Raw genomic sequence first — 11861 nt, forward strand, 5'->3', positions numbered from 1 at the left:
AAAATATTCGAGCTGTCAGATAAATGTTCTTTTCGAGTCCCTTTAAATCCGGTTTAAAAAATCTGACCGCGAAGAGAGCGACGTTAGGAGATGACGGATATTGTTCGAAACATTTTACTACACACACACAAGTAACCCCTGCACACAGAGATGAAGCCGCCATAGCCCCAAAAGAGTTGATAAAACTCGGGTGAGTTTTTAAATTGTCTATTACCGATTATTTCTCATGTGTATACAATTAATAATAGGTATTAGATAGGCACGATACATTCAGCGCTTCGATAAGAATAACGGTATCCTTATCACCTCCACACGAAAATCATTCTTAATCAAATATATCACATTTTCTGACAGATCGAACGTATTTTCGTTAAGAACTCTATTTTACATACTCTCCAGTTCAAATCCTGGATCGCAAGCCCTAAAACTCTAGTTTTGTAACAGTACTCTAAAACTAAATGTGCGCAGATGAATGAACATGTATTATCACATGTGTAGGGTTATTGCTTGTCAAGTTTACACCGTGGTTTGTCGTTTCGGTTCTAATATATTCGTGTACTTAAAAAGATTTTAAAACCAAACTCCAAGATTTTATGCCAGTGAGACCGGCGATAACTACCTCCTTACCTCTAGGTGGTGTCGTATGATGGCTGACAGATGGCTATGGGAGAAGCTAATGTGCGAACCAGAAGACTGACTCGCTTTCTTCACCTCGGATCGTTAAACGGCTACCGTTCTCTCGGTCTTTGTTGGAACTCGTAGGTAGATATATATTGCTCAAGATGGGATCCGGAGGAAAAAACGTTACCGAACTCTTCGACCTACTCGAGTCCAACAAACTCAGAGCCGTGGAAGAGACGAAGAAAGTATTTCATGATCATTTTCTAGCTAGTAAGTATTTCTTTGACAAAAGATTGAAATTCATTTTGCATTTGCATTTGCTACACGACAGTACTCCATTTTATTTCAGCTAAAGATAACTGGCTCGTTAATGGACTATTCGATTATTATCTTTCAACAAACTCTCTCCGAGCCGTTGAGGTATTGGTCGGAGTCAAAGAACCTCACGATAAACATTTGCTGGACCGTCTGGCGGAGGCTCTAATCAAGCATAGCGGCAACGGGCAAGGTCAGCGGGTTCAAGCCCTCACACTACTCGGTCATGTCGTCAGACGACATCCCACATGGATTTACAAACTCCCCAACCATTGCCTCTTTGAAAGACTACTTAAGCTCCTTAAGGTGAGGCAACGGGCGTCTTTCTATCACTGCTTTTAATTTCATCTTCGTTTCTAATTCGATCAAATGACTCAAGGTGGATGGAGAAATATTGGCATTGATGAGCGCCCTGCTACTGTTGGTAACTCTACTACCGATGCTGCCGGTATATCTCAATCCATTCCTCAACGATATCTTTGAAGTATTTCCTAGACTCGCAGCGTATCACCATCAACAATCATCCTCTTTGGCTTCTTTGGCAAACTCAGCTTCATCTTCCGCGGATATGGAGAGAGACAGACTTTATCTTTTACATCTACAGGTGAACACGAATTTACAAAGACAAAATTTCACCGACTAATCACTTGACGATATACTTGAGCTCTCACCTATATTCGCAGGTCGGATTAGACAGCCTGTTCCACAGACTGTACGCTATGTATCCGTGCAATTTTATCTCCTTCTTGAAACAACACTACAGGCAACGTGATCTGTCAGCATTTGCACACACCGTTAGACCAATGCTCGACTCCGTGCCGATGCATCCTTCGCTCGTAATCGCAACCGAAGAAAAAGAGACTTCTGCAAGCAGGTAACGTACCTCCGTATTGCTAATCCATCAGTATTTCGCTCTCGACTCCAACTCGCTCTACAAATCCCTCGACAATTCCCTTTCAGGTGGAAAAAAATGGAGCACCACGACGTCGTCGCCGAATGCGACCGTTTTTCGCTTAACAGAACTCGAGACGATGTGCCAATTCACACCGGGCATCACCCGCACTTCATGCACACCTTGCTAGGTATTTTTGAATCCGTCAAGTTTTTGGTACTCTTTTTGTCGGCGGAGATTAAATCCGTCCATCTTATCGATCTCCAGAATCCTCTCGCTCTCATGGACTGATAGACGGCGGCGTAAAGTCTGTGATAAAAAGCACGGACGAGGAGGGATTCTGGTCGCCCAGCATGACCATGCCTCCCAACAGCCCTCCGCCTCACGAAACACGATCCACACCTTCGACGCCAAATAACATTAGAATCGGGGCATCGCCACCAGAAGCAGCTGTCGAAGCAACACCTGAGACTACTCCGGTCAAGGTATGTAATGCAACGAAAAACTTCTCATCACATCAACGAATGGTTGTTTTTACATTCACCATTAATTCCCCCTCCCCCCTTCTCAGAAACGCTGATCATATGAACTGAGAAATCATTTTGAGCGGGGCTGTACGTTTTGCAAAACTTTTTATCAAAGTCTGAAATAGCATTGACTTATTTGAAAATTTTAATCGTGCCAATAAACTGATTTTAGGTGTCGTGCGAGAAAATTCGAGGCGTTAAAACAAGATTAAATACGTTTTTAACCAGAATTAGAAGAACGTTATTTTCCATTCGAGAAAACGGAAGTGAGAAATGTCGGTAAAATCACTAACCTCATATCGTTCCCCATTTTTTACCGCGGTCAAAAATTGAAACCTCCAAATGTTACCGCCCCTCCTATTTAGGGTTCGTATTCAACGGGCCATTGAACTTGTATTTTCAGGATTTAAGGCAGCTACCAGCTCGGCTGGCTCCTGCAAGTTCCGCTGCAGTTCGGGCTTTCACGTTTGGCAATGGCTTGTCAAGTGATTCTCGGCCTTCGACTCCTACCGCAATGAATCCCTCTTCGACTGCCGTAGTAAGCAGCGCTAGTGGCACCGTTGATAACAATTCAAACAGTACAAATTCGCATGCAATTTTGTCTCAGAAAATCACAAAGTTATTCGCAGAGAGGCAGTCGAGCCAGCTCGGCCACTCTCATGCTTCAACACCCTCTGAATTTGAGCCGAATAATGACAGCTTGAGGAGCCTGCAAGACCTCGATCCTTACGTGCCCATGAGTGCTAACGGAGGCAACGACTACTGGCAAGAAGACCACGAGGTTCGTACGACAATTGTCCCAAATTGAGACTGGTTCGTCGAGATCATCGGTTGTCACTTTTCAATGAAAATTGCTAACTTCGATATTCAGGTCCTGGAAATAGTGAGAGACTCCCAAAAAAATACCATCGGCGCCCCAGAAAGCAACACCGGTTATATGAGCGAAGAAAAATATGTCGATAGCACATCTGCGAAGAACGCCCTGGCTGACCTCTCACGGACTGTCCATCGTCTCCGCTTCTATTCGCAATGCCAGGCTCCGATGTCTCAACAAATATTCCACAATCCTAACAAGGTAATTCATGGCGCATGAAATATCGGTTCCAATCACCGTTCTTCTCTGTTTCAATCGCTGCAAGAACAAGATGGCGTTTATCAACTCCCGATTAATTTAGGTACGAAGAACCAACTCCTGTCCAGAAATGCAAGTAAAAGACTGCGACAGTTTGGACAGCGCAAAAACAGCTTGCGGAGAGATAAAGAATGTCGAAAGGAGCACCGAAGAGGCAAGCACCCAGACGCAGGATTTAGTTCCATACGAACATCTCCTATTCGGCATTGTATCCAGCGGACCACCTCATCGTGACCAGTCGAGTAAATCTAGTTTGGATTCCTGTCTTCTGCCTAACTATATGGTGGACCGCTACATCCAGGCTTGTGCCAGAATCAACCATTACGGAGAATACAGTAAACCGAGTCAGTACCTCGCCACATTTGTTTTTCCTTTCTCTGCTTTCTTTATTCATTCGTTGTTCATTTTTTCAATATTCTCAGCAAAGGGGAACGGCAAACACAAACAACTGAGGCCAAAAAAGAAGGGTACGGAGGACGACGCGTCGTCCGAACTTGCGGAGGACGACGGTGTAGATCACATAGTTCATATGGATTTAGATAGCGGTAATCAGCTGTTGCAGCTCACGCAAATGCAATTACAATTCGAACGGCAACGCAGGGAAGTGCACGCGGAACGCAACCGAAGATTGCAAGGAAAGTTGCGGGACTCTCAGGCCCTCGAGGAAGACAACTCCGCGCTGGTAATCGTCGTTAGTTATCGAATAAAATATTTTACCTCCGAATACAGCGGAGTCTCATTTCTCCCGGGGATGTGTTTGTTTGCCACAGAGGGACCGCTTGAGGATCCTCGAAGCGGAGGGCGAAGATCTGAAGGCCGAGCTCGAGCGGACGAAAAAGGAGGCGCGTCAGGCGGAGAAGAGGCATCTGGAGACCCACAGCTATCTGCAGATGCAGGTTAGATCGACGAGTAAAAAATTAACTCTCTTAATCCGATTGTTTGCGCGGTTCTAACCCAGTTCTAAATGTCGTTCCAAAGTGCGCTGAGGAACAGCAACGGTCGCGCGACTTGGACAGACTCGCTGAGGTCCTCAAACTGGAGCTCGAAGAGGAACGGGCCAAGGTCGCTCAAGGACTTCGGGATATTCGCGCCGCTGAGGCGGCCCTCTTCGACGCCGCGCACCACCTTAAAGGCGCGTTGAAGGCCGCCAATCAGGGTAAATTGCTGAAGTGCGCTCTGGACGCGTTGCAGAAGCGCTTCCTGCTGCTCGGCGAGGTAAGTTTGGTATGAAAACCCTTGAAACGTGCCTCTGATTCCGCGTCGTTTCCAGGTCCAGTTGAAACTGCAAGAGAGAACGGTCGGTCCGACGACGATGGCGAGACAGGAAGCCGCCCAGATTCAGAGAGCCTACGCGGAGGAGATATCGAGTGAGTGTGACTGCGAGCCGTTTATATTCTCTTCGAAGGTCGTATGGGGCGCTCTTTTAATCCAATGGTTTTTCCAAGGCCTGCGACGCCAAGTGGAGTCCAGGACTTCGCTCGTCGAAGCGCTGAAGGCGCGCCTGGTGGAGCTGGAGGGCGGAGAGGCGCAGCGGGAAGCGTTGCTGAACGAGCAGCACCAGCTCCTGCAGGAGGTTAAGGAGCGCCACGAAGCGGAGCTCGAGGCCCTGGAGTCCAAGTACAAAGCGCAGCGGGCGATCAATCTACACCTCGAAGAACGCGTACTGGAGCTCCTCGGCTCTCTGGAGGACAAGAGCTCCACGGTGAACGCCTACGCGACTAACACCGTCTCCTCGGCTTCCCCCAAGGAGCGATCTCCCCCGCTGTCCGTCAGCCTGGCCTCCTCCAGCGAAGGGAGCCTGGCGTTCATGCACTCCGGGGGAGGCACAGGAATCGTTATGAGCGACTGCTGTGACCCGGCCGGGGAGATAACGAATCTTCAGGCGATCGTCGACCCCGGACCGAGTCCGTCGCACACGGGGCAAACGCAGCAGCGCCAACCCTCTGCTTGATAAAAAGGAGCGACGATAAACGAAGAAGGATTACGTAACATAGCCTCTCTCTTCCCTTGTCCTTGCATCCGCACTTTGTCGGTTGTACAACGATGCGGTTGAAATGAAGAATATCTTTTATAGCTTCTAACGATTAATCATGATTCCTGAAAAAAAAGTCAGTGTGTATAACGATAATTATCGAGTAGAGACCAAGATGTTCTTTGCTGAACGTTTAAACTGAGGGGGAGGGGGAACGAAGAATCGGATCGAATTGAGAAACGTTAGTGCGAATATCCCGTTTGTTGGATTACGACGGGTTGGAATATCTCTGAGCCTCGATCGAACCGGTTCCCATTGTCGAATTCAGTCTGAATAAAAAAAAAATGAAATATTTTGTGAGCAATCTTATAACGAATGATAATTTTTCTTCGAACCAACCCTGTCATCTCCCCGTTGACCAAGGTACAACTTTAGCCTCGTCCCGAGCAGCTACTGCCCGATCTAATCCTAGAGAATTAACAGAAAACTCAAATTTCATCTTTTGCCGTAGAGTGAACTGGTCAAAATTGAACAAGCCTTTTTCTCAGCTAACTGCTGTTGCGGAAAAAGGAATCATCGTCAATGAAAAATAAAAACAATAAATAAATAAAACTATATTAATAAATTGTCCCGAGCGCGTGAATGTCAGCTTGAGCTTTTCGATTACTGGTGATGAGAGGAAAAAAAACTAAAGAAAAAAAATAAAAGAGAAAAAAAAAAGGTGGTGAATCAGAATGAGTAAATGCGGCGCTACGAGTATAAAAAATAAACAAAATATATTAATACACATGTATATACAAAAATTAATTTATATAATACTGAATGTATATTAAACATCTAATGGATGTATACGTACGTAAAATAAAAAAATGTCCAACGACGCTAATAGGTAATCGTTACGCTATCATGTACATAAAAATTCATTCACAGATTGCAACTACGTTGTGACAAATATATTGTATTATATAGCAATAAAGATTAATTGACAGCAGATTAGATTACGAATTCAGAGAGAGCCAACGACTCTTTGGCTTCCAATTGTCGAATTCATTGTCTTTCTGAACGCTCCGGTGAGTCGTAGACAGATTTCACTTGGCCGACAGTAAGTTTTAAAACCTAAAATACCGCGTGTGAATACCGTGCATCGTACGCTCTATACGATTTCCGCATCCTGTGCGCTTTTAATTCAATAAGTTTGCAGTTCCTGGCTGGCTGTGATGTGAATCGCGTCGTCCGGAGCTGCGTACGTTGCCAAATCTGAAAAAAAATAAGGAACGCGAAGACTTTAGAAATACAACTGTCGCGATTCGAATACGTGCAAACGAAAAGAGCAACCTGTTTCACCGTCATTGTTAGACCAGTAACCAGTCATGTTCAAACGTAATTCATGCCAAGCGCAAGTTGACCTTCATCGTTCGTACGAATAATAGTTTTTGTGCAAAGGGTTGAATGAATTAGCAGCTTATTTCGTTTCATGCCTCAAGGCTATCCCTGATTTGTGTCTTTTGCTTTATTATCGTTATTACCAACAGCATACCAGAGCCACCACGAGACCGAGCTACTCACGATTGTGGCCTTGGTGAATGGGATTCGCTTTTGATTTCATCAAACAGAGTTGCAACTGCCAGTGGATCGCTAGCCACACCAACGCACCCGCTGAAAACACGCGGAAGGTTATCACCCCCCCGTACGTGTCCATCAGCAATCCGCAAATGAAACTGCCCAGCGATACACCTGCGATTTTTAATGTTTCGTGAGCGATCTTTAGTTTCGTGCGGTTTAACGTAAGGACGCACAAGAAGCGATTGGCCAACCTATTCCTTCGAATACAGCACCGACTAATCCTTGTATCGTAGCCTTTGTTCCAGGCGGAGCCACCTTGTCTCCGTAAGACACCATCGTGGGCCAACACAAACCTAGAGACGGACCGTGCAGTATTTCTAGGAGCAGAAATATCCACAGATTCGAAGTCAGACTGTACGCCATGAACCTGTAAAACCGAAAATTTCGATGGGACTGTTTTCTTTTCTACGCCTGAGAACGAGGAGGGTAGGTAATGGTCACCTTATCGCGTACACCAAAAGCACCACGCTCATCACGTTGACGTGACCCAGCCGCCTCAGCACAGCACCCGACAGAAAGTTAAAGGGCATTTCTCCGGCGAAACATTGAATGCCAGTGAGCAATCCCTGCAGCGTTTTCAGCCAATTTATCTGGTCTCCGGTCGCTATTTCTTCCGTATACCAAAACAGGAAGTTCCAAACTACACCTGTGCACATCCCGGCACCGATGCACCACCAACCGAAAGCCATTACACGACCCTCTCTTCCGACAGCCCAAAGTTCCCATAGCACCGATGGCTCTCGATCTCTGATCACTCGCTGCAATTTGAAATCGACATTTTGAAGGGTTAATTGGCAGGTACGATCGTTGTCTGACGATTGATTCTTCTCGTACTTTTTTCAGAACCGAAGACACCGATATATCCAACAGCATTGCGACAAGCATCAGATAGAATATACAAGTATAATCCTTCTCCGTCTGCCCACGACTGAACAGGTCAACGAGATATCCTGCGCCGATGCCAAAAATTCCAAATCCGATGCTACCCCACATCTTTTGCTTTCCGTACTCCTTCTCTTTTCCATCACCTGAACAACCGGTCAGTTGTAAGGATAAAAACTTTCTGACAGCGGACAGTTTTCCTTCCTAACCGTAACATGCAGATTTTAACACTTGCCGAGCAGCCCGAAGCATATCGCGTCGGCTATGCTGACCACAACAGCCATTCCGATCCAGCTGATAATAGCGAGCCACAAGAACAAGTGAAACTGGTACGTAGAAGTCTGCGACGTGTTTGAACGCCCCTTGGACTCGTCGAGCAGTCGACTGAGGCTTGCGGAATCTGGGCAGTTAGTTAAGCAGCTCAATCTTAGCAGGGAATAGCACACAGGTGTATGTAAGACATTGTCTGAAAATGTAGCGTTCCTCATGCGAATATTTACGGAATTTTTTGCCTGAAATTTAAACGACGTTCCCATGAACCGCGGTACTAAAATCTCCCGTTATATCATACAGGATATGCAAAGAAGCTCGGATCATTCACACACCTGAACGACTTGGCTCATGCTGAGACCGGCGGTGAAGTTAATCCTGCCGGTCGGATGATCCGTCACATTTATTTGGTTACAAAATTGCACCGCGTGCCAATGAGCACAGAGTTCTTCGTAAGCCCGATTAGAAGCGGTACAGGACATCTGAAAGAAAATTAGCATCAAAAATGAGAAAATTCTGAGAAATCAAATTTCACTCACCTCGCAATTAACATTGCTGTTATTGGCTCCGATCAAGTTGTGTATGACTTTGTTGCTGAATCCACCGACGGATGGAATTTCCACAAAGGCGTCAGCATTGTTGCAGGTAACGGTGACCTCTGCGGTCGTTAGTATTTCTGGTATAAAATTGATTCCAAAAAAACTGATCGCCAAAAGGGCTTGAAATAGCAAAAAGAATGTCTTGTGCAATTGGAACTTGTCCGCCAAACCACCAAACAAAGGTTTTGCTATCAAACCAGATATCGGAAGTACGGTGTAAATTGAACCGACTAGAGTACTGGAAAATCCTAATTGTTTAGCAATCGTAGGCAGGAATGGTACAATTGGTCCGGTAGCTGCAGGGACAGAAAGATGTAACTTTAGTCTGAAACTCCATGAAAACGATGCAATAAATGTAAGGTTCTGTCCAGTGATTAATTACAACAAGTACCCACCAGCATTGTATAAAAAATAATGGCCTTTTATGGGCAACAATTCCTTGTTAACTTTGTTCAACATTTTGCTATTTTATTAAAATTCGATCACCACTGCCATAGACTTGACCAAATCTACTGATTAAAATCTGCTTGGTTTTAATTCAATATTCTACGTGTAAAGTCATTATAAATTTAATGTAAATCGGATTTAAGGTTATTCGAATAAAAACTGGTTACTGGCGTTAATTATCATCGGAGCTCGACTGTCCGAATTATCCAATAACTGTTCAATGTCCGTTCTCGCAGACCCCGGCGTATCGCGTTGTCATCGATACGCGTATTAAACGCTTACGTTTACGTAAGCAAAAAATTCGCGCAGCATAAAACTTTTGCATGCAACTAATAAATACGATGTGAAACTAAATTAATTTCAGGGATACAAAGCTACGTCGAGCGATCCCTGATTCGCAGAGACGAATGTTCGGGTCAGAGAGTCGAGCGAAGCAATCATAAGCAATCCGTCTCGTTACCCCACCTCTCGATGATTGACACAAGAAATTTGGACTCGTTTCTCGACGTAAGAAACTTAAAAAAATATCTGTAAAAAAATCATATCTGATTGAGTCAATGGATTGATATGACATGACGACCTATTTCATTGCAATCTCAAGTAGCCAGAATTATTAACACGTGACACGACCTCATTTAATCCGGAATACTCGGGATCAACGTTCCGAGGTTTGAATATTGTAGATTTATGAAATTTCGCCTCAGATTTCAGTCAGTTTCAGCGACGTTTCTCTCAAAAAATGGGTTCGGTATCTGTCGAAGATCTCATCACCTTTCAAAAAACCGCGACGAACAGGGTAGGACGGATGATAATTACCGTTGTTGGTAATAAGCCCTGATCACTGATCAAGAGCTTTTGGTCCAGGACAAGTTTACCAGAGGGGGTTGCTCGATCTACCCCTGTGAAGTGCTGTCATCTACACTTCTATGAGGAGGAGCGTCAAAAGCCAATTTTGATTTTAGCCGGAGGCTTCCGTGTTTGGCGTTTGCCGTTCGCTGCCATAATACATTGTGGAAAAGCGGGATTTATACACAATAAAATAGTGGATATTTTAGTCCTCGTGGAATAAATATAGGAGAACCGGAAACTATCTGTTTTCTGAATTCATAGAGCTCGTAGGGAATAGAATTAATATTATTTAGTCACTCACCGTTTAGAATAAAATTAGAAAAATGTCTGACGAAAAAAAGGTATGCACTCAAAGGTTTCTTAACCTATAATTCGGTGTTACATTATCGCATGAAAACTATATAAAGCGCACGAAATGTTCACATAAATCTAAGACAAATTATTTATTTTCAGGATACGAAGGCTGAATCGGAGCACATAAACCTGAAAGTACTGGGACAAGATAGTGCAGTTGTGCAATTTAAAATCAAAAAACATACACCGCTGCGTAAACTAATGACCGCCTATTGCGATCGTGTGGTAAGAAATACATTTTTCTAACCGAGAGTCTCGTAATTCGTTGCAAAGAGTGTTGATATTCTTTCGCTTTCGTCGCCGAAGAACGTGGCAGAGAAGGGGGAGAAAAGAAATTGTCAAGTGTATTATTAGTGGCCCATATTAGAACTCGTTTCACTGTTTTGTACAGGGTCTAGCTATAGCTGCGGTGAGATTTAGATTCGACGGTCAACCGATCAACGAGTTCGACACACCGACGAGTTTGGAGATGGAGGAAGCCGACACTATAGAAGTTTACCAGCAGCAAACGGGAGGATCGTATTAGATTTTTCCTTTACCACATTAAGATTGTTTACGAATGGACTGAGTGAATACCCATTATTATATTATTATATATTTCTTCTTTTTCGGCAATGGTGGTTCCTCGAGATATCTATCTAAATACCTGAAAATCGTCACCGATTTGTCAACACCGAAAATCGAAAAAATAATCATGCGCGTCTGGTAGATCCGTATTTTATCGAGTGCCACCTACGCTAAGTAACGAATATTGCAAGCGAAAGAAGACTAGACAGGAAAAAAGAAAATCAGAAATGAAATGCATTGGAGGAAAATGATGAAAATAAATATAGTAATAATGTCTAATGAAAAAGAGGTGTCGAGAAGGGTGAAAAAAAAAGAAAATAATAATTTAGATTCATTAAACAAACAACGGAATGAAACTAAATGTTACACTTACTTTTGAGAAGTATATTTGATCGTTACATTTCTCGCATTTTAAATTGTTGCCAGTAATGTATCGATTAAATTTTCGAAACAAGTATGTGATTAATTGCGTCTGGCCTTTTTTTTTCATAAACCAATGTGGTAATATTCTCAAACAGTTAGTTTTACGCCAGATTATTATTGATTTTGTTTTCAGTTTTTCAATTTTTTTTCCTCTCTTAACATTTAAATTGTCATTTTCGTGCACTCGGGTCCGTAATTTATTGCTGGACAATTTGAAGGAAAACAAAAAATTATGGAAAAAAAAAAAATAGCTTTTGATTCAAACTACGACAACAATGATTATTATACGTCTTTTATGGGGTAGTCTACAACTCTGTGTAACGATATGTAAATTTTATGATGTAATACAGTTCATGTTTGACTTAATAAATTCCAATTTTTTTACGTA

At 43.6% G+C, this 11861-nt stretch overlaps 4 protein-coding genes across 5 annotated transcripts; 3 read left to right on the forward strand and 1 right to left on the reverse strand.

Moving 5' to 3' along the window:
* Positions 1-56: 56 nt before the first annotated feature.
* Positions 57-6450, forward strand: LOC105686643 (hamartin). The gene is made up of 15 exons (XM_012401662.4): positions 57-190; positions 634-891; positions 971-1242; positions 1316-1540; positions 1620-1810; positions 1897-2018; positions 2096-2313; positions 2759-3136; positions 3227-3430; positions 3531-3831; positions 3910-4169; positions 4258-4383; positions 4466-4702; positions 4758-4854; positions 4933-6450. The coding sequence occupies exons 2-15, from the start codon at positions 783-785 to the stop codon at positions 5436-5438; spliced, it is 3246 nt and encodes a 1081-aa protein (XP_012257085.2). The 5' UTR covers positions 57-190; positions 634-782; the 3' UTR covers positions 5439-6450.
* On the reverse strand, positions 6217-9763 carry LOC105686644 (major facilitator superfamily domain-containing protein 6). Of its 2 annotated transcripts, none has more exons than XR_007279819.1 (9): positions 9229-9763; positions 8774-9129; positions 8570-8716; positions 8200-8476; positions 7917-8110; positions 7524-7840; positions 7274-7449; positions 6795-7193; positions 6217-6716 (listed from the first exon to the last, which is right to left on the reverse strand). XR_007279819.1 is itself a non-coding variant. In XM_012401665.4 (9 exons), the coding sequence occupies exons 1-9, from the start codon at positions 9290-9292 to the stop codon at positions 6646-6648; spliced, it is 1770 nt and encodes a 589-aa protein (XP_012257088.2). In that variant the 5' UTR covers positions 9293-9761; the 3' UTR covers positions 6217-6645. The 2 variants fall into 2 exon arrangements, 1 of the variants encoding a protein (XP_012257088.2); XM_012401665.4 differs by having other exon boundaries at positions 7026-7193; positions 9229-9761.
* On the forward strand, positions 9661-10469 carry LOC125502015. Its single transcript, XM_048659455.1, has 3 exons — positions 9661-9787; positions 9985-10076; positions 10145-10469. Exons 1-3 carry the CDS (start codon positions 9752-9754, stop codon positions 10347-10349), a joined length of 333 nt encoding a protein of 110 aa, XP_048515412.1. The 5' UTR covers positions 9661-9751; the 3' UTR covers positions 10350-10469.
* Positions 10329-11861, forward strand: LOC105686256 (small ubiquitin-related modifier 3). The gene is made up of 3 exons (XM_012400907.3): positions 10329-10470; positions 10583-10708; positions 10875-11861. Exons 1-3 carry the CDS (start codon positions 10453-10455, stop codon positions 11007-11009), a joined length of 279 nt encoding a protein of 92 aa, XP_012256330.1. The 5' UTR covers positions 10329-10452; the 3' UTR covers positions 11010-11861.

Source organism: Athalia rosae, chromosome 8 (genome assembly GCF_917208135.1).
Source record: "Athalia rosae chromosome 8, iyAthRosa1.1, whole genome shotgun sequence".
NCBI classification, from domain to species: domain Eukaryota; kingdom Metazoa; phylum Arthropoda; class Insecta; order Hymenoptera; family Athaliidae; genus Athalia; species Athalia rosae.